Genomic DNA, 23177 nt, shown 5'->3' with positions numbered 1-23177 from the left:
GACATTTTACAGAGAAAATTGCTTATGTAAACTTCCAGAGTAAACATCAGCTCAACATTTGACTCTTGCTGATTACAAAAGCTATCGAGGAAATTGCGTTGCGGTAATTTTTTTAGGCAACAGGCTCTCGAGGATCTAAAAATTATAAAGCGATCATTGCAGCTATGAAGTCAGTGTACTGGCTCACAAAAGACGATGTGGCAATGTTGAAATACGAATCACTGTTTAAAACTGTGTGAAACTCTAGAGAGTGGATACATCACGGGATAATCTACGATCAGACAGAGGCAGAAATGTGAGATGCAATATGATCGTTCATTATAAAGCAAGCAGTAAACCAGCTCCGTGGAAGTGAATTAAGTGCCCTCTCAGAAAAAAAAGCACAGATATTTCTGCAGTCAAGAAACTAATCATTTGTCACAGTCATCATCGATTACTGTACTCCATGCCACAGAGGCATAACTTCAGTAGCCTGTCAAGGTGAGGGATAGCAAGGCTGAGAACGCTGCTGTAACTTTTTAAGTAAACATCCTTGCGCATAGCAGCGTACACCTCCCAGTTTCTCTCGAGCAGTTTTATCCGCTTCGAAAGCGACGGCATTAGCGTAATGATCGACAAGAAAAATCAAGTTTGAGTACGACTAAGACGTGAAATAAATCTGTACACTATCTGCCGTAATGTACATGTCAGGGTGCCAATATCGTGCTGTACCTGAAGAAATACAAAAAAAACCTAATTGATATGTGATTATGTGGCAGAGACACTGATAGACATTAGGGAACATTCAAATGTCCTGATATTGCTGTACATCATATCAAGTGTATCAAAAGTTGCAACCGTGCCCGGCAACCGTGATTCGCTTGTAAAAGTTATCCAACATTAGATATGATTTACTTACCTTAAGTCCATGTGCATTTCTTGTGTTCAGAGAAAATTTTTCGTTCTCTAATTGTTTATTTATTTATTTGTCTTTTATTTATCGAAATTTTGACTTTTCTAGTCTTGGGAAACAATGTCCCCACCTTCGTGAAAGCTGGCTGCAAGACTGCCCATAGCCTACAGCCCCAACTCTCTTCACCTACATGCCTTTCGATAAATTTTCACGTAGTACATGCAGTTTCAGCGATCTGCAGCGCAATGTTTAGTAAGGCCGATCTCAATGCGCCCGATCGTGATTTTGTGCTATACCAATGCACATCGTAATTTGAATTGAATTGAATTGAATTGAATTGAATTGAATGACGACAACGGACGACAATGGAAAATCAACCCATTTGATAAGCTCTGCTGCTATAAAAGAAGAAGAATGTTAAACCCCTACAAATACAATAGGGGCCCAAGCCCCATAGGGTCTTGGGCCCCTAACAAATCACTGCCCTTTGTATTATGTCCTGGTAAAAAGTTGGAAGAATTTGAGATTAGTTTTGATGGTAATTTGCAACATAAAACTTTGGGGTATGGGGTAAGTTTTGGTCCTATTTCATGAAAACTATAACAGATATTTCATATTGCAATATATCATTTTAAGGCGAGTTGGTAATACCAGACCATATTTTTTGAGGCGAGTGAACGCTCCGCTCGCCTACCGCTCGTGCAGATCAAATTCCACGAAAGAGATTAGCCGCTTGCGCCGCATCTTGGACCCAAGTTTTAGTTATCCCATAACTAAATAGTTATAAAATAAAAAAGTAGTTATTCCATGCCAGGTTTTTTATTACGCTCCCATATATGCATATGTATATATGCAAATGGGAGGTATTCGTATAAGGTGGCAAAATGGCATCTGTGTGTATGTATGTAAGTATGTATGTATGTCTGTTAGTCCGTCCACATCAAAAACTCCTAAACCGTAGCACCTACTGTCTTAGTATTTGGTATACAGGTACACCTAGGGGTGGAGATGTGAATTTGTTCAAATGAACATGTCGGTGCCAAAAATATGCAAATGAGGGGGGAAAAAGGAAAAATCCTGCAAATGGCTAAAACTCAGTAAGCATTGGTCAGATTTGGTTGAAACTTGGTATGCAGATTTCTTTAGGTATTCTGAATTATGTGTGCAAAAATTTGGATGAAATTTGCATGTTTGTATTTTTAGGGTATTTTTTCCGTTTTTAGTCAAAAAATCTTGTTCTCTGAAATCGCTCGTCTGATTGCTATGAAACTTGATATTCATGTTCCTCAGAATGACCTCAGTCATGCTTGTACAAATTGTATTGATATTGTCATATTTGTAATTCTGGGGCAATTTTCCCAATTTTTAATAAAAAAATTTTTAATCCAAAAACTGCTGATTTGATAGCTTTGATACATGTATTTGGTATACAGGTATCTAAGATTAATCTCAATATAATGTATTGAAGGTATGTTGAAACTGGCAATTTTTTTTATTATTTTTGGGGCAATTTTTGCCTTTTTTGGTCAAAAAATTTTTCTCCTAAAACTTCTGATCTGGTAGCTTTGATATCTAGCGTTCAGGTTCCTAGGGTTTATGTTAATTAGATATATTTAAAATTAGGATGAAATATGCAATTTTGTATTTAGGGGGCGATTTTTCTCATTTTTGGTAAAAAAATTTGTTTCTCAAAATTTACCAGTCTGATTGCTTTGATATTTAGTAAACCGATCCTTAGGGTTTTTGTTAATAAGATATATTGAAATTAAGTTGAAATCTGGAATTTTGAATTTTTGGGGCCACTTTGCAAAACTTTCAGTTTTACTGGGATATCTTTAATTTTGTATTGTCAAGATTTTTTTGGGTAATTTTATATCTACTGGAACTAAGAGTATATAATGTGGTGATTTAGTAAGCATTTGATATGGTAAACTGTATTTGGTGTTGAAATGCGGTAAAAAAATCCTGGCAGATTTTGAAAAATTCCAAACAAATGCCAATAAAAAATTCAGCCAGAGAAGGTTTGACAAAAAGAAAAGGTGGGAGAGTGGGGAAAAAAGAATGTACAATGGATCGGATAAAAAAGATAATGTACCTCATCGATCTTCCAGATACCATCCCTTATCAAATGGTCCACCCCGATGTATTTTTGTGCACAATTAACCATGTAGTGTATTTTAGTTTAAGATGTCAAGTTAGGTAAGGATTTGAAAGGAATAGTCAAGTTCACCACAGTTTAACTTTATCTCTTGTGTCATCATCCTTGTGTAATTGGTTAAGTTTGTAAGTTGTTCCAGATGTGGATGTACCAGCTGTTCTGGAAGAAAACAATGTTTACTTTTTCCTGTAGGGTTTCTGAGTTGATGATTGTATGTTGAAATTTCTCCATGTATCTGGGGTATGGACAAAGTGTAAACATTGGTTGCATGTTAGGTATTTTAGTCTATGTCAAATATTGTAAATGAAAAATCAAGAACAGTTTATTGTGTGCTTGTAAAAGATAACATATTTGTCAATACATAAACTGCCTTGCAGATTGATTGTCTTCAATATTATCAAAGAAGTAGAAAAGGAAAAGAAACTAATCAAATTGCTGTAACATATTCACTCTCAGTGCCTGTATAGGCCTATACTTAACTATTTTATCATTACATTCAGCTGTTTGTTATATCTTTATCACTCTCCATGGGCCAAGGCAAACTTGGGGTCCATGTCATCACTCTGTGCCAGTCTGTGTATGTCAGTCTGTCTGTATATGTATGTCCATGTTTCATACAATCGTTGACTTGTTTTGATAACTATATGGGAGCGAACAGTGATGTTGTCACTATTTTTTAAATTTACTTCTCTCATTAATACTGAATTTGAGGTTTTTTACCCCAAATGGTACATCCTCTTTATTTTTTGAGTAAACTATTGCTACCATACTACATTGTAGATTGTCTGCTCTTTGAAAATATATAGTTTGAGGGAGATTGCTTGCCATCTTAGATAAGAAATATTCCTTTGAAAAAACTGTTTGCAACATGCAGCTCCACCTTAAAGTGGGAAGAGTCCTCTACTTGAGTAGGGTCTTATAAATTGGACCAATATGTACATGCACAGTGATTATTTCACATTGTTAAATTCAAGTTTTAAACATTTTTTCCATTAAACATCCAGGTTTTATTCAATGGCATGAGTGGCAGGAAGTTAGGCACACAAATATTTCTTGGTCCAACATACTATCAACGGCTGAAGCATATGGTAGATGATAAAATACACTCAAGAGCCAGAGGCCCTCTTCAGATTTTGAACAGACAACCAATGGAAGGGAGATCACGGTGAGTGTCTGTGCAGCATATGTAAATTACTCAGTCATATTTATGACACATTTCATGACAAGAAATAATTTACTACGTATAAAGTTAACAATGCAATATTTTATTGAACTTTGAATCTTTCAGGAAGTCCTTGTCAAGAAAATTGCAAAAATATTTCCAATGTTTGTCTGTACATTTTAAGTCGGATCTACACACATGAGCTGATGTCAAACTTATGTCTGTCTGTGTGTCTGTCTGTCTTTCTGTCTGTTGGCGTAATATCTCAGGAATGGCTCATTCAATTCAAATCAAATCTTTTTCACAGATTCTGTTGGGGAATGACAAGAACTGATTAGATTTAGCTTCCATTTTTAGCTCCGCTGTCAGCGACGCGGAGCTTATCAAATAGGTTGATTTTCCGTCGTTGTCCTCCGTCGTCCTCCGTTGTCCGTCGTCATCCGTCAACAATTGCCTTCTTCTCTGAAACCGCAAGTCCAATTGCTTTGAAATTTTATATGCAGCTCACTTGGGGTGACCTCACTTAAGTTTGTTCAAATCGTGGTGAAATTTGCATATTTGTATTTTTGGGGCATTTTTTGGTGTTTTTGGTAAAAAAATCTTCTTCTCTGAAACCGCTTGTCCGATTGCTTTGAAATTTGATATGCAGTTTACTTAGGGTGACTTCAGTCAGATTTGTTCAAATCGTGGTGAAATTTGCATATTTGTATTTTTAAGGCAATTTTTGTCATTTTTGGTAAAAAAATCTTTAAAATCTTCTCCTTCAAAACTACCAGTCAGATAGCTTTGATATTTGGTACACATGTCCCTAGGGATGATCTATTTCAGATTTGTTCAAATTGTGCAGAAATATGCAAATTTGCATTTTTAAGGCAATTTTTGCTATTTTTGGTCAAAAAATGTATTTCTCTAAAAGTACTGGTCTGATAGTTTTGAAATTTGGTATACAGGTTTCTATAGAGGAACTAAGTAATATGTATGGAATTTCTGATGAAATCTGTAATTTTGTATTTTTGGGGCAATTTTTGCCATTTTTGGTCAAAAAATGTGTATTTCCAAAACTACTCATCTGATAGCTTTGCGATTTGTTATACAGGTTCTTACAGATCACCTTAATTATATTTATGGAAATTATGATGAAATCTGCAATTTTGTAATTTTGGGGCAATTTTTGCCATTTTTGTTCAAAAAATGTGTTTCTCATAAAGTACTGGTCCGATAGCTTTGCAATTTGGTATACAGGTTTCTACAGATGAGCTAAGTAATATATATGGAATTTCTGATGAAATCTGTAATTTTGTATTTTTGGGGCAATTTTTGCCATATTTGGTCAAAAAATGTGTATTTCCAAAACTACTCATCTGATAGCTTTGAAATTTGGTATATAGGTTTCTATCGATGAACTAAATAATATTTATTGAAATTATGATGAAATCTGCAATTTTGAATTTTTGGGTCAATTTTTTCCATTTTTGGTTAAAAAATGTGTTTCTCAAAATATACTGTTTTCGTGTCTTGTAAGCCCTTGGGGCTTGGTGAGGCAACCAAGCTGTTTAAGACCACACATGACACTTTAATAAATAGATATAACGTAACATAACATAACTGCTCTTAAAGCTTTGAAATTTGGTATACAGGTTTCTATAGATGAACTAAATTTGATCTTTTGAAATTATGATGAAATCTGCAAATTTTATTTTTGGGGGCAATTGTTGCCATTTTTGGTCAGAAAATTTTATTCTCCAAAAAACTACTCATCAGATAGCTTTGGTTGACATGTTCTTAGGGATGATCCGATGTGATATATTCAAAGTATGATGAAATCGATTGTGTATTTTTGCAGCTTATTTTAGCTACTTTTTTCTGGCCACTACATTGGGCTATCAAAGATTTCCACCTTCTTCATCAACATGTGTCAAAAATAGTTATTCTCTACATAAACACAGCGGAGCTATATCGGCCGCTAGGTCGCTTGTGCTATTATAACACATATATGTGTGTTTGGTGTGTGTGTGTATTGCCAAATGTAATTGCCTTTTTGGCCCCTGGCCACAGCACACTGGGGGGGGGGGCAATGTCATCACTCTGTCAGTGTGTGTCAAGCCTATCTGTCTGCCTGTCTATGGACGAAATTTGTGGAGATCATAAAGTTCTGAAAATGTACAAAACCAAAAGATTATTTTAGGTTTATGGAATGTTTGGCTGAAAATCTAGAACTGAGTGGAATCTGTTAGGTGTAGCTTGCATTATTAGAAAAAAGCATAATTTTGTTTTTAGCTCTCATTGCTATTTTTGGTCAGAAAACTTTATTCTCAAAAAACTACTTGTCAGATAGCTGTGGTTGACATGTTCTTAGGGATGATCCGATGTGATATATTCGAATTACGTTGAAATCTTTAAATGTGTATTATTGCAGCTATATTAGCCACTTTTTCTGGCCACTGAAATGAGCTATCAAATATTTCCACCTTCTTCATCAACATGTGTCAAAAATAGTTATTCTTTACATAAACACAGCAGAGCTATATCGGCCGTTAGGTTGCTTGTTCCTGGTTGTACAGTGCTTAAATCATTGTCATAACATCAACGTAGAATTTTCCTGCACTGAATAGATAGAAAGAACATTTATTGTTGAACTTTGGTACCCATACCGGTATGTACCAATTCTGATCAAATTTGAGCGACACTGTATAATTGCGATATTTTTTCATGTTTTTGAACCATTACTCAACTATCCGCAGATTTCATTCAAACTTGGCACACAGACAGTGTATTGTTGTGTGCATGTACATGTCAATTAATGGTGTGAGTGGAGACTGTGTCGTCAGCGATGACTTGTAATACTTAAATCTGTTTATGTTACATGGTAACCACACTCCTCGTAAGTTTACAAGATGTGACTGTCGAACTTCACATTATGACCATTCTCAGTACACTGAACATGCCCCCACTGCCAAACCTCATCCAAAAAATTTATCTCTTCCCCTAGCATGTTTCTTTCTGAAAAACTTATTGCTGTTCTGGCAACTCTCAAAAATTAAAATCTGACATTAAAAGGCTGTACCTATTGCCACCAGTAGTGATACTGAGACATTGGCACTATTTTTGTTCAATCTAAATTATGACAAAACTTCTAAAGAAGACTATGCCCCCCTAAGATATTCAAGGTCGGCTTCAAGATTGTGTGCAAAATGGTGACCATCAATTTTGATGTTCATAATGGAATTACAATCGAAGTCATGTAATACCATCGCATTCACATCACATATTTTTTACATAACACAGTGCTTGATACTATTTTACATTCAGTGACAGAACTTTTCATGCTTACAGGTAAAGACAAATTTATATAAGAGAAAGCAAAGTTATGAGGCAGTGCTTCACTATGAAATTAACAAAAATATTGTTTCACAATTCAACAGTGATGGTGGTCTTCGTTTTGGTGAGATGGAACGTGATTGTCAGATTTCCCATGGTTCTGCTCAGTTTCTACGAGAGCGTCTCTTTGAAGTTTCGGATCCTTATAGAGTTCATGTTTGTAACCTCTGTGGTCTGATAGCAATTGCTAACCTGAGGAACAACACATTTGAATGCAGAGGATGCAAGAATAAGACACAGGTTAGTGAGATGCATGTTTTCTCTTATTTACAGTTACCTCAAAAGGCTGTCTTAAGGAGAAATTTTCAAATCATACTTCACTGGCTGAATAGGTGATAAAGTCAGTACATGGCTGTATCTGCAACACAAACAGTGGTTGGAGGGCCAATAATGCTAACTTTCAACAATTTTTTTCATATTTTGTTTGAAACAGCATCTACAGTTTATAAAAGTTCATTGTAAATAATGCCAAATCGCACAGTGTGCATGCCAAGTCCGACTCACAATCATATACAATTTATAATAAAACTAGTGAAAAAAGTACTTTTTGTCCAGACAGGAATTCAGGCCCCGTTGACACACAAAAGGCAACGTAATCACAACACTGCACATGCTCAAATACATCTACAAACGTTTTATAGTGGCATATTTAGAAACCCACGCTGTTCTAAACGGTCTGGTCAATCCAAGCCTAGCAACTGGGCAAAGAAACGTGAAAAAATTTGGTGATATACCAGAAAGAGTGTTCCAACTTTAGTGACTTGTGCAAAAACACATTCTGAACAGCTACACTAATGATGGAGGCAGTTTTTAGTCAGCCATGCCAAACTTTGTACAAGGCATGTTGTCACAGATGGTATGGAGATTAAGTTTGCTGATGAATTGACAAGAGAGAGAAAAACAAATACAAACAAAGAAGTCATTATCATACATGCTATGCCTGCATTGCCATTCTTCTATTGTTTAGAGGTTACTGATATTAACCCCTATAATTTTTACATGTGAAAATACATTGTATTTCGCTGGTATTTATGTTCATATACATGAAATAGCTGAGCAAATAGGAATAATGTTATCCCACTTCTAAATTTCATTGACAATTATGGTCAAAATGTTGTTTTTTGCATTCAGTTCATGGGCATTACCAAAAACAATCAATTGAATGTATTGCAACCAACACTTTTCATGGCCAGCCACATGGTGTTTTCATGTTGTCTACGCTGCTGAATATTGGGGTCCTGGTCAACAGCGCATCATGACAGAACTGCTATATGACAATTCCAATTGACGAAAGGTGGTGAATTATATCGTGTATAGTCATAAATGAGTGACAAAAATCCAACCACACTGAAAATACTTGCGACAGACAAGGTGCACATATTATATTTCTAATTTGTACAGCATGAGATTCACAAGTCATGATCATGTTCCATGTAGGTTTCAAATGCAATTATTATGTAAGATACTCCCAAGAAAGTTGAACTGTCGTTTAGGCTGTTCAAGTAAGTTTAGTTCTATTCAGGCAAGCCAGTATAATAATAAAAGGATATGAGCAGGCGATGTAAATACCTTTGAAGTGTTTTGTACTGCAACAAAATATATATGAACGAGTTACGCTATACAGTTTACTTGCTTCATGTTTTCCCTAATCCGCTCACAAATTCCTTTCTGAGATGGTAAAGTGGGCATGTTTGATCCATTGTAAGGACATGCGTAATTCTTTAAGATAAACTGACTGGTACGGCTACTATCCACTTTGCATTCATAGATGTTGTAGAACTGCTTGCTCTATAATACTCTGCTGTTCATACTCAATTGAGCGTAAAATCAAATGCTGGTACAAGTATTTTTGACCTGATTTGTTTTTGGCAGGCCTCATAACTTTCACAAAGGGATGAGGTTATATTTTAAAACATGAGAAAACGCTCATTTTACACACTCCAGTCTATGTTTAACATCTACTGCCATACTGAGCTAAAACATAAAGGTTCTTCAAATTGTAAAAACCTGTGTTGACATCTTAATATTTAAATCGTTTGCACTAAAAGTATAGAAATAACGGGGAACGTGCTGACCATTAACATTTATTTGTGGGCAAGGGCGAGAGGAAAGCAAAAAATTAACGGGCTAGGCTTGTACGGATCTTTTGCAGAATAATATTTGTCGATCCAAAATTGTTGCAGAAAAAAATTTTTCTGGATTGCACTTAATCTTGTAGCAATCTCATAAACAGAACTGACAAAGTAAATTGATCAACAAGTACTGTGAAAAACATAGAGCATGATGACGCTTGATCAGCCATGATCAATGGCAATGGTAACTAAATATTACTGTTAACTGTTCTTGCTGGGAGCATTTTTCTGCTACAAAGTTGGACTACACCTTTGCAGTCAAATTAAAACAAAGTACATTTTACATTCCATATGGCAGAAAAACTAAAAGAAATAAAGTTTTACTTTCTGTTACATCAAGGAAATGTCAATGTTGCTTTGTTAAATCCCTCTTATTGATTTCTTTCAAAATTAAACAGTGATGTCATTCACAAAATATGTTGCCTCCACCTTCTTAGGGGACTCCTCACAAGAAATAGATCTTCCATCAAAGCTGTTCACATGTTCTCACATAGCTGTGTAGCAGTCACTGAAGAATAACCCCCCCCCCCCCCCCCCTGTTTCTATTGCATAATACAAAACCATTTAATACAACTTGAATCTCTTACCCTAAGACAAACCTTGCAGATCAATCTTTCCTTACTTAGGGGTCCTTTATTAGCACTATATACAGGTGAGCCCTTCTTCAAAACTCAGTTTTGATTCTGTTGCGTTCTGCTATAGTGTCGTTTTTCCTGCAAACCCTCATAACAAAATGTTACTGTTGGACAATACACAAAAGAAGTTTCTCTCAGCTTGCTAGTTTCTGAAAGAGCTAAGTCTTTTCTCTTTGTCTTTTCTGAGTGTATTAACAACATTAAGTGCAATCCAGTGTATTTGTATATTAGTTGTTTTCTACTTTCTACTTTGTCTGTGAGTTTGTCGCATGGTACGCAAGGCCAGAGTTTTGCCCTTGTCCCTGTGTCTGGGGGGCACATGCATTGAATTTTCCAGTTCTTTTCTCATACATTTTATTGCTTCTAACCCTGTTTTTAGCTACTATAGTCTATAGAAGCTATTGGGATGGGTATCCATCCGGCGTTCGGCATCAGACTGTATGTATGTATTTATGTATGTATGTATGTATGTATGTATGTATGTTTGTGAGGCGTCTGTCCACTCAAATATGTTGAGAACCACAGTACTTACTGATGTGATATTTGTTGTGTAGATGAAAAATATGATTATGAGAAACTTTTCTTTTTTTAATTTTGTGATATTGTTGAAAATATGCAAATTAGCACCATAAAAGGCGTTTTTGGCAAAAAATCTTCTCCTTCATAACCGCTGGTCAGACAGCTTTGTTGTTCGATATACAGGACCCTAGGGATAACCCAACTTAGATTTGTTCAAATTGTGATGAAATATGCAATCTGTATTTTTAAGGAATTTTTCTGTCATTTTTGGTCAAAACTTTATTGAATCAAAAGCCCTCGTCTGACAGTTTTGATATTTGGCATACAGATTCCTACAGATAAACTAAATATGGTATATTGAATTTATGATGAAATCTGCAATTTTGTATTTTTGGGTCAATTTTTGCCATTTTTGGTCAAAATATTTGTTTCTCAAAAGTTTCTCATCTGATAGCTTTGATATTTTGTATACAGGTTCCTGGGCTTTATCTTAATGTAATATATTGAAATTATGATGAAATCTTCAATTTTGTATTTATGCAGCTAATTTTGCCATTTTTGGTCAGGCCATCCTAAAATGAGCTATCAAAGATATCCACCATCATCATACATGTGTCACAAAAAGTTATTCTCTACATAACACAGCAGAGCTCTGTCGACTGTTAGGTCGCTTGTCAGCTACTATAGACTATAGTCTATAGAAGCTATGGGGATGGGTATCCGTCCGGCGTCAGTCTGTATGTATGTATGTATGTATGTATGTCCGTTTGTGAGGCGTCCGTCCACTCAAATATCTTGAGAACCGCAGTACTTACTGATTTGATATTTGTTGTGTACATGAAAAATATGATTTTGAGAAACTAATTTTTAGCTACTGTAGACTATAGTCTATAGAAGCTATTGGGATGAGTATCCGTCTGGCGTCAGTCTGTATGTATGTATGTATCTATGTATCTATGTATGTATGTCCGTTTGTGAGGCGTCCGTCCACTCAAATATCTTGAGAACCGCAGTACTTACTGATTTGATATTTGTTGTGTAGATGAAAAATATTATTTTGAGAAAACATTTTTTTTAATTTTTTGATATTGTTGAAAATAGGCAAATTAATGCCAAAAAAGGTGTTTTTGGTAAAAAATCTTCTTCTTCATAACAGCTGGTCAAACAGCTTTGTTATTTGGTATACAGGTCCCTAAGGATAATCCAACTTAGATTTGTTCAAATTGTGATGAAATATGCAAATGTGTATTTTTAAGGAATTTTTTGTCATTTTTGGTCAAAGTTTGACTTACATTGTATGTAATTCTTGTACTGTATAAACCCTATCAATTCACCCAGAAAAAAATTATTAATATGATTTTAAATAATTGAATTAATTGGGAAATCATCAAAGCGAAAATAATTTTAGTGTGGAATTATCAGAAAGTTCAACTTTTTTTGACAGTTCAAAGTGAATTGAAGATTAAAACATGTAAAGGCAACTTTCCTGAATCCCAACTTTGATATATTCTGAACCACCATTTATGTTATCTAAAATAAATTGCTCATAATAGTTTGTCATGATAGGGTGGTCAAATAAATAGAGATAGAGAAAGTTCTAATTTCCATTTATGGTTGACTTGGTAAGGATAAAATAAGATTACTTTTTGAGGAAAAAAATAGAGTGGTCAATTAAAAGAGTGGTCAAAGTGATAGGGTTTTTATGGTAAAGCTGGGCTGTAAGATTCCTCATGTGCTATTTATAGCAATTATGCAATCTGTGTAAACAGTGCAATGAAAGTGTAACATGATTCCTTATAATGCTTTTGATGACCTTGAACTTCTTAAGTTTCAAACATTTGTCTCTTCAGTGTGCTTTCTCTGAGTAGGTACAGTCTCAACTTATTCAACAGAACTTACTTACAATGTTAATTTGAAAGTTAAAATGTGCTTGGTTAATAGGATGAAAATACTGATATTAAAAGATAACCAGCTCAAGATTCTTTATAACCTGACAGATATGCTGTTTTATTATGACGTAATTTTTTGATTTAAGCAAGTCTTGTTTACTTTAATTAGAATGTAATTAACTGTCGTTTATTTGCTATCATTGACTAATATAGTCTGATGAAATATGCAAATCTGTATTTTTAAGGAATTTTTTTCCATTTTTGGTCAGGCCATCCTGAAATGAGCTATCAAAGATATCCACCTTCTTCATCAATACATGTGTCACAAAAGGTTATTCTCTACATAACACAGCAGAGCTCTGTCAACTGTTGAGTCGCTTGTTTTTTCAAAACCGCTGGTCAGACAGCTTTAATATTTGGTTTACATGTCCCTAGGATGACCTTAGTGAGATAATTTTATACAGTCAGGAAATAATTAATTTTGTATCCATGTCTATAGTAGCTTCAGGGACTTTGTCCCTATGTTTTTTTCAAAACCGCTGGTCAGACAGCTTTAATATTTGGTTTACAGGTCCCTAGGATGACCTTAGTGAGATAATTTCATACAGTCAGGAATACTTAATTTTGTATCCATGTCTATAGTAGCTTCAGGGACTTTGGCCCTATGTTTCAGCCTCCTGTTTTCAGTCTCCTGTTTCACCTGGAAGAGGTTCAGAGTCAGTCGCATCTTCACCTGTGTCTTTGACTTCAGTTATTATGGTTTCGTCTCGTTTTGTATAGTTTGAAGATTTGTCGGGTCATCAGCATGCTTTTGCGGGGGACACTGCACTCAGCTGTGGTGCATTCTGAAGCCTCCATTGTAAGAGCTAGTGTGGATGTTTCGTGTGCTCCTGTGTCAGGAACAACTTTGGTTTAATCCCGTCATCTTTGACCCTTCCGTTGTTGTCTTGTTCTTTGAGTACGCTGTCAAAATGGCGGATTTTGGTACAGGGAACATAGCGGCTGGCCCTAGCCGGTTAGCCATCTTGGATTTTAGGTTCCCACATGTGTTCTGCTGGTGTTTGCCCCCTTTGCTTCACCATCACCCTTTTCTGCCACTGGGGGTGGGTCTGGCATGTCAGGTGGGGGAGGATGGATGGTGGTCCCATTTATACCAGAGCTGGTAGTCCAGTATGTTATCAGCAGGGTTCAGTCCAGGGTTCTTGGGAGTCTGATACTCTAGGGTTTTTAGATACAATAGACTATAGTCTATAGAAGCTATTAGGATGGGTATCCGTCTGGCGTCAGTCTGTATGTACCTGTATGTATATATGTATGTAGGTATCAGTGTTTTCATTAGAAGCCGGCAGCCGGCGAAATTGTACGTCTGTGACAGCACTTTCGCCGGCTGTAATTTGGGGGAAAATATTATAAAATGGCATAAACTTTGGTTAATACTTCACAAATTATGACCATCGACTGAGTGACAAAAGTACACTACGTTTGGGCTTGGCGCGACAAACTAGCCAAAAAAGGACGAACGTGAACACGCATAGTAGGCCAGGCTCCGTGTACAACGTGGGCTATGTATACATACAACGTCTTTTTATGCGAGGTCAGACTAGGTCAGTGTACTGTTCTAATATCTTATATCATTGGGTGAAAGTACGCCTGTCCTCTGTAAGCGGCAATATCATTGGGTATATTTCCCTGACCTCATTAATATTCTGCTACGAGTCAAAACAATGGCGACCGGCCATAGGAAAGCGTGTAGCTGTCAGCGATCACGTTTTGATATGGTAATGAGCCGAGTGCAGCCGTCCGATGAATGTATCAATATAATTTTTTACCTTCTCGTGTCTATTTATAGACAGAGAAGGTATTAGAGTTGAAAACCAATATGCTGCTGTCAAGAACTTCCGTCTGTCAAGACTTCCGTCTGTCAAGATCCGTGGACGTCATGCCATTGTGATGGGTCATATCATAAACTGGTGGGGTGTTCATGGCTCAGGTTGAGGTGTGGGAGAACGATTTTGAGCTATGACAAAAATCAAAAGGGACTTAGCGGCATAGCCACAGTGTTAAGCCTTTCTCCAAGGTTTCTTAGTTGACTACAATCTACTGTATTACAGACTACTGAGCTGACGTTAGGGGTACTCACTTTGTGTTTGCTCACTCTGTGAGCGCTAGTGTTTGGTACTGAGTTGCGTGGATATCCCCTCATGGCCTCACGTGATCTGGGCCTGTTGCATAATCTGCAGAGATGATCATATGCCTCCGAGTCTGAAAACTGTCATTGTGTAAGCCTGTCGGCATTTTCCTTGCATTTTTTCTCATTTAATTTTGCAAAATATCGGCGAGTACCTCAATATTTCAAGATAACCCTTTCTTCCCAATCGTTTCCTGGAGTTTCAGAGTCATATGAACGAAAATGAGTGAAAGTTTTAGACAGGAAAATCTTACGTCGGCCATGTTCGATGTTTACAGTACAATCAGAAGTTTACGTGGAGGAATTAACCAACAAACACAGGAGTGTTCATGATGCCCACCCTCTAGAGGCAGACCCTCCTATATGAAGTACCCCATTTGATGCTTGTGGAAAGCTTGACCACACAATGGAGCATTTAAACTTTTAGAAAATGACAAACTGAATAAGAAGGTATTCAGAAAATGTCAAATACTGAGGAAAAATGCGCAAATATTCAAAATAAACAGGTTAACTGATTGGTCAGCTATAAAAAACAATGAAAATGTTTATGATCAAAAGTTTTTGAGATGCGCACATTTTAACAAATACAGAAATTATTAACATTATAAATATAAGACCAAACTGTTTTTTCAGGGATGGGACAGGTTGGAAATGAGGGGTGAGAGACAAAGGCACTCCTATTGCTGCATGTGGATGCAGCCACACCATTTCATTTACAGCATACTTATTCACTGTGTTGTGTTCAAGTTCCATATTGTACTGACTGTCATACAAGGATAACATAAGCAAATCAAATCAAATTAGAAAAGGATCAATGCTGTTGTGTGGATTTTGCTGAACATGGCTGATATTTCGCCCTATATATTTGGTATCCAGCAAAGGCATATTTTGATGTAAAGTCAAAATTAACACTACATTGCTGACAATATATTTTACCGTTTCTGCATGAATTTTTCTTTTTTAAATTATAGTATATTAGTACTTCAAACAGATTAACAGTTATCGTGATGTCAACCCATAATTTTACATCACAAAGACTGTAATTCTGCCAATTTTTTTTGTTATTCAGTCATTTTATAAATTTTGCACTGCACAAGATGATTGAACAAATTGCAATGTTTGAATTTGTAAACTCAAAGAATAAAAATCCTTTGGTCACAAATTAAATTATTTTTTGAAAAGAAATTTACTCTTAAACACTTTTAGCATATATTCTTTACACGGTCATGTATTTCAAGGAAAATATGCCTATTAAAAACAGTAATTTCTTCACTTTCAATTTTTTTCAATACTATGACAATTATCAGCCATGAGGTTATACAAACACAAGACCAGATAAGCGTTTTTCATCATTTCCACAGGACTCTTTGGAAAATCCATTAAAAACAGTTAAAAGTGACTGGAAATGATCACTTGGTATACATTTAATTTACAGATGCCAGGTTGTGTATTTCACATGCACTCAGGTCAGTAAGGAAGTGCGTCATTACTATTTTGGACTGTTAATTCTTATTTCTGAATTGTTTAACTTTTTTCCACATTGAACTATCTTTAGGCAGTTTATACTGTAGCTTAGAATTTTTTTGATTGATGTATTTAATCATCTTTTAGGTTCTTTGGGTCCATATCCCACCTCATGCCCCTACATCATCAACTATTTACCAACAACTCCATGCCAACAACCAATTACCTGACCTGGCCACACATTAGAGAAGGTACAGCGTCATTGACGGTATTTTTTAGTATTTTGGTGAGGTGTTCTTCAGAGAGCGAAATCAAAGTCATGCATCGCCAACATGTTGTATTACGTGCGCTAAGTACGCGTACGCGACTATGACGCCAGAGCAAGGGATTTGTTTATAGAACTGTTCTAGAAAGTACGTGATCAACCATCTACGTTAAAATGCTAAAATCCTGAAAGTGGTATAAACTCGCGGTTGTGGTTGCAATTCGATATTTTACCCCCGAAAACGGTGATTTGGCGGTGTACAAAATTTTGAGAAATATTGTACGTCTAAGGGCTGGCTTTTCACGTATATTTCTTGTGATTTCAACTCAAAGGAAAGTGGAATGGGCACGCTCTACCGTATCTGCCGCCTGCTCTAAATTTAGCACGCGATCCATGCTTTCATGTACATTTGTAGGTAAATGGCCCGATCATGAAACCTTTCAATGCTGGAAAAAGTGTCTCAATTTTATCGACTAAGTTTTGAATCTAGTAATAAATAACGTGTTTTGCCCCGCGTGAACTCTGTTAATTTTCTCGGTAAAAATATCCAATTTTGTAGCATTTGCAGACGGTAGGCAAATTTATAATTTATGTAAATATTATTCACGTAGTTCATTAGATACATCACAGCCAGCTGGAGACTTCCCCTCATTTTTTTTTGGTGGCGATGCAATGTTTTTCTTTTTTGATATTGATACATGTACTAGTGCGTGACTGCTGGGGGAAAGAAAGCAACACAATATTTTTCAGGACTTGTGTATTTTCTTTGACACAGCATATGCTTATGGAAAAAAGAGACAATATTTTTCTTTCACAAGTTTCAGTGTACTGCACTTAAAAGGTCAGTCATAGAGGTAGGAAGCCCATTATAGTTTTTACTGATACTGCAAACACTTTTCTATTGTCATTTTGTTGCATCTAACTGAAATGTGTATTCACAAACATTTTAGAGGCCTTTTGTGAACTGCAGGTGAAAAATAAAAAACAAACTCCAATGCCAACCCTGAGGCTCTACGTCAAGTTGTTTTACTGCTAGAGCAGCTAACTTTTTTGTTTCATTGAATTGGTAAATAAAGGGGTTGTATCTCACACTTTTCATCACTTTGAGTTTCTGCATTGACATCATTGTGCATACTGAGTGTTATTATTATGCAAGTATTCCCTGTATTCTTGATATCAAAAAAAGTCAAAACTGTCTTTGTCCCTTTAAACTGAAAGAGAAAAGGAACTACTTACCTGGGATTTTCTAATGACTCCTGTATAATTTTAGTGTGACATGTTTTAATATGAACAACATATTCCTTTAATTGAAATGTAAATTCGATACTACATTCAGTTTGGCATTAATCACAAAAAAAAGTTTTTCGCCAAATTCATGGAATATCTGCCAGTAGTTGTAGTACTCTTTATTGAATATAACAAAAGTTACTGTTGCTTCCCTGTTGATTTTAGTACACTGTAATATCAACACATAGGATGATAACTTAGGGCACTGACCATCTCTGTAACTATTTGTGTTCTCATGGAAAATGTCATCAGACAGTGACACAGTGAAGAAAGGACAAACACCCAAATGATATGAGTGAGATGGTACATTGTTTCTACTTAACACAAAAAACCACAAACAGTTTTTGTTTTTAAAATACAGACTTTTTTACACTGACATTCAACAAAACTGGATAAATTGCTGTTCAAAATACCTTGCCAATGTTATGCTGCTGCCGCCGCCGCGACACAACATCCCCACCCCAACCTCGGCTTCCTTCTCCACCTATAATTTACATTTCTCCGCCTGGGCAAATTTCTACTGAAAACCCTGCAGGTATGTATGTATGTATGTCCGTTTGTGAGGCGTCTGTCCACTCAAATATCTTGAGAACTACAGTACTTACTGATTTGATATTTGTTGTGTAGATGAAAAATATGATTTTGAGAAATTTTTTTTATTTTTTGATATTGTTGAAAATATGCAAATGAGAGCCAAAAAAAAGGCGATTTTGGTAAAAAATCTTCTTTATAACCGCTTGTCAGACAGCTTTGTTATTTGGTATAGAGGTCCCTAGGGATAACCCAACTTAGATTTGTTCAAATTGTGATGATATATGCAAATCTGTATTTTTAAGGAATTTTTCTGTCATTTTTGGTCAAAACTTTATTTCATCAAAACAGCTCGTCTGACAGCTTTGAAATTTGGTAGACAGGTTTCTACAGATACTAAATATGATATATTGAATATATGACGAAATCTGCAATTTTGTATTTTTGGTGCAATTTTTGCCATTTTTGGTCAAAAAATGTGTTTCTCACAAACTTCTTGTCTGATACCTTTGATATTAGGTATACAGGTTCCTAGGGGTTGTCATAGTGTGATTTATGGAAATTTGATGAAATCTTCAATTTTTGTATTTTGGGGTCAATTTTTGCCATTTTTTTGTTGAAAATATTTGTTTCTCAAAAGTTACTCATCTGATAGCTTTGATATTTGGTATACAGGTTCCTAAGCTTTATCTTAAGGTAATATATTGAAATTATGATGAAATCATCAATTTTATGCTCACATGTTGACACACGTGAACATATGTCACAGTGATGTCTGTCTGTCTGTGTGTCTGTCTGTGTGTCTCTCTGTCGGTCTGTCTGTCCGTCCGTCTGTCTGTCTGTGTGTCTGTGTGTCTGTCTGTCTGTGTGCTCAATATCACAAAAACGGCTCATCAGATCAGAATTAAATCTTGTATATAGATTCAGTTTGCAAATGGCAAGAACTGATTAGTTTTGCTCATTTGCATAATTAATGATTTTAGAAAAAACGGATATATATTGACAACGATTGCACACAATTTGATGAGATTTGCTACTAATGTTGATCACACCAAGATATATCAGCTGTGAAAGATATTAAGGGGAGACGTAAAAGATAATGGATAATTTGCATATTTAATGATCTTTCATAATTAGGGATATATATCTGATTTGACTTGATCAAAATTGACAAAACTTGGTATGTATATTGAAGATACTATGATTTAACATTATTGAAAGTCATTAAGCATTTGTACTTCATCAAACCCCTTATTTGCATATTTAATGAACTTTTGGAATTAGGGATATTTATTTGAATTGACTTGACCAAAATTTATGAAAGTTGCTATGTACATTAAAGATACTATGATATAACATTGTTGAAATTCTTTAAGCATTTTTACTTCAGCCAAATACTTATTTGCATATTTAATAAACTTTCCTAATTAGATATATAAATCTGAATGGACTTTGCCAAAATTGATGAAACTTGCTATGAACATTGATGATACCATGATATAACATTGTTGAAAGTCATTAAGCAGTTTTACTTCAGCCAAATACTTATTTGCATATTTAATAAACTTTTCTAATTAGATACATAAATCTGAATGGACTTGACCAAAATTGATGAAACTTGCAATATACATTGAAGATACTATGATATAACATTGTTGAAAGTTATTAAGCAGTTTTACTTCAGCCAAATACTTATTTGCATATTTAATAAACTTTCCTAATCAGATATATAAATCTGAATGGACTTTACCAAAGTTGATGAAACTTGCTATGTACATTGGAGATACATGAGAGGAACTGCCGTGAAGAACTGTCCGGCCAAGCAGCTGATTATGTATTCAACATTAGCATACAAATAATCAACATATCAACAGACTAGCTTGTGACGTATGAATTTTAAGTGAGGGCGTCTTGACCAATGGGAGGAGAACTCCGCGAAGGTGCTAATTGGAGTTCGATGACAATAATTGGCGCTTGATTACCATCTGATCGCATATCCATTACATTTGTTTGTTCAAAAACAAACTGTCTAACTCTTGTAAAAAAAACACGCCAGATTGCACTGCTCCTTGTCTCTTGTCACGCGCGTCTCTCTATTATACTGAACCTGCTTTCTGTTCGTAAGTTGCTTCTCTAAATACTACGTAATCGTTTCTTTTTGGAAGTGGCTATTCGCACCGCAGCCGTGCGGATAAGGAATCTAAATTTCTTATTCGCACCACAGAGCTTATACCCAATCAGATAACGGTTTACATACACAACCAATAAAATTGTAGCTTTCACTCATACATCGATATTTGGTTAATATTAATTGCTTTGTTAACCTTTATTAGCAAATTGAAGTCAAAGTGGCGCGGTGAGTAGGCGGGACGCGTCAAAAGTGGTCGTGATTGCATGTTATCTGGTGCCACGTTCCCTTCCGCGGATAGGATTTTTTTCTCCCTGCCCACTCTGTTTGTTCCTCTCTCGTTCTCTCTCTTTCTCTTTTTCCTTCCGTCTTTCCTTCTTTCCATCTTCGCTCAGGCCCCAGCCCCACTTCCCACCCCACGGGCCAGCGCTACTTAGCCGACACGACAGAATAACTTCAAGTGCAATAAACTGGCGCACGGCCCGCGGGCTTACAAAATAATATTGCAGCTGCTCAATCCCTGTGCTAATGCCTTCAAACTTCACATCGCCTACACCTCAACTTTCCCTAAGGGTTTAGTCTGGACATCGTGAAAACAAAAGTAATAGACAAAATGTATCCGTCTCTACTGCAGAGATGACGTCAACTGTATCACCGTGACATGTGGTTCGATGCTGGCCCAGCGACGCTAACAAAATAATTTTGGTCCCGGTTACTCGAGATCATGGACTGGACCGCATTGAGCCTGCCTTTAGACCATTTTCACAATAAAACGATATATTTAAATGTTATCTCGGATACACGACGTAAACAATAGTTCAAATGCGCGTTCTATATTACTTCCTTATCCGCACCGCTGCGGTTCCGATAAGAAATTAAGATTTCTTATCCGCACCGCTGCGGTGCCAATAACACCTTCCAGTCAGATAACTAGGTGAACTGGTTTCGAAATGTTCGGGCCGCACTTTTCCCGAACGAAGTCGTTCCGGCCCAAGAAATGAAGTCGTTTACGGCCCGGAGAGTCACTCAATCGCGCCCTAAAACCAAAGGGTAGTTATGTAGAATTAGAACATTTACTGTCATGAGTCATAATTACTGGCAAAACATGTCCCTATCGCTCACTCTACCTGTGTTGTCCCTTGTGGGTCTGACTATCAATTTATTGTTTCTATACCTCTCTCTACACATGGTTTTGTCAAGGGACCGTGCTCTACATACAGAGACATTTTGTATCTTAGGGAGGGCCTAGAGCCAGGGAATGATCTCGTTGTCAAAATTATTTCTTTTGAGGGCCGGAACGACGACGTTGCTTTTGGGACCGGCATGGTTTGGCTTGGTGAAAAAGCGGGGCCAGAAAGGTTTTGGGCCGGATCATCAACTACCCTGCAACAATTAAGTGATCAATGACCCATGCCTCTATGGTTTTCACGGTATGGTGACAGGGCAAGGAAGTAGTCCAGTGCCCGAGTTCGCACAAACGGCGTCAGTCTTGCAAAAGTCAGTAGCAATGCATTGGTGTCAAACAATGGTTTTGATAAGGGCAATTACCAACGACTTAAAGTTCGCGTTCGTGGTCAAACCACCCTTCCTTTACTATGTATGGCTACACAAAACATATTCTATCGTTCCATTCTGATCGGTTTTTATGTGTAACTTAAACATGCAAGTGGAAAAACGACTCATTTCGTCGTTATAAATGTGTTTGGTCGTTATAAATGCGTATTTGTGTTTTCGAGTATGTTTCTAATCAACTCTTTTAACTCAAATCTTTGAACTTCCGGCTTATCACGGCTTATCAAGGTGTTAATCATTTAATGGTCAGATCAGAAACCGTTAATAGCTCTCCTTGTGAAAAGTGCTTAATGTGTGAAAAACGAACATTCGGCAGTCCTTTGTTTCGCATAATGATTGGCAGCTGTGCGCTCCGTTTATGTGCATTCAAATTAACCCGCTTTTGCATTGCATATGCATATATGCATGTGAAATGAGATTTCAACCCGTCGTTTTCACGGGTTGAAGCAGTTCTCGACCGGACAGTTCTTCACGGCACTACTCGGCATGTACTATGATATAACATTATTGAAAATCATTAAGCATTTTTACTTCAGCCAATTCCTTATTTACATTTTTAATGAACTTCACTAATTAGGGATAGATATCTGAATTGATTCAACCGAAGTTGATGAATCTTGCAACATATATTGAAGATACTATAAAACAACATTATTAAAAGTCATCGTTTACTTCACCCAATTCCTAATTTGCATATATAATGAACTTTCCTAATTAGGGATATTTATCTGTATTGACTAGACCAAATTTGACAAAACTTGCTATGTACATTAAAGATACTATGATACAGCATTAAAAGTCATTAAGCATTTTTAGCTCCCATAGCCATATGTATATATGGCAATGGAAGCTATTCTTATAGGCTAGGGAAATGTCTGTATGTCTGTATGTCTGTATGTCAACATCAAAAACTCCAAAACCGCTGTACATTTCATCTTGATATTTGGTGTGTACATGGATGATGGGCTGTAGATGAG

General features: G+C 36.2%; 1 protein-coding gene and 1 long non-coding RNA gene across 3 annotated transcripts in view; one reads left to right on the top strand and one right to left on the bottom strand.

Annotated features, from left to right (window-relative positions):
- The window catches only part of LOC139120884 (uncharacterized), a 466659-nt gene that overhangs the window by 262642 nt on the left and 180840 nt on the right, over positions 1 to 23177 (bottom strand). The window lies entirely within an intron of this gene.
- The window catches only part of LOC139120881 (DNA-directed RNA polymerase II subunit RPB2), a 412063-nt gene that overhangs the window by 354462 nt on the left and 34424 nt on the right, over positions 1 to 23177 (top strand). For both annotated transcript variants that reach the window (XM_070685501.1, XM_070685502.1), the window contains 2 exons: positions 4055 to 4215; positions 7635 to 7830. In XM_070685501.1, the coding sequence (XP_070541602.1) occupies positions 4055 to 4215; positions 7635 to 7830 (357 nt within the window). The remainder of the gene's footprint in view (positions 1 to 4054; positions 4216 to 7634; positions 7831 to 23177) is intronic.

This window comes from Ptychodera flava, chromosome 20 (genome assembly GCF_041260155.1).
Source record: "Ptychodera flava strain L36383 chromosome 20, AS_Pfla_20210202, whole genome shotgun sequence".
Taxonomy (NCBI): Eukaryota; Metazoa; Hemichordata; class Enteropneusta; family Ptychoderidae; genus Ptychodera; species Ptychodera flava.
The sequence above is the reverse complement of the archived record's forward strand: the minus strand, read 5'-3'. Positions and strand labels throughout refer to the sequence as shown.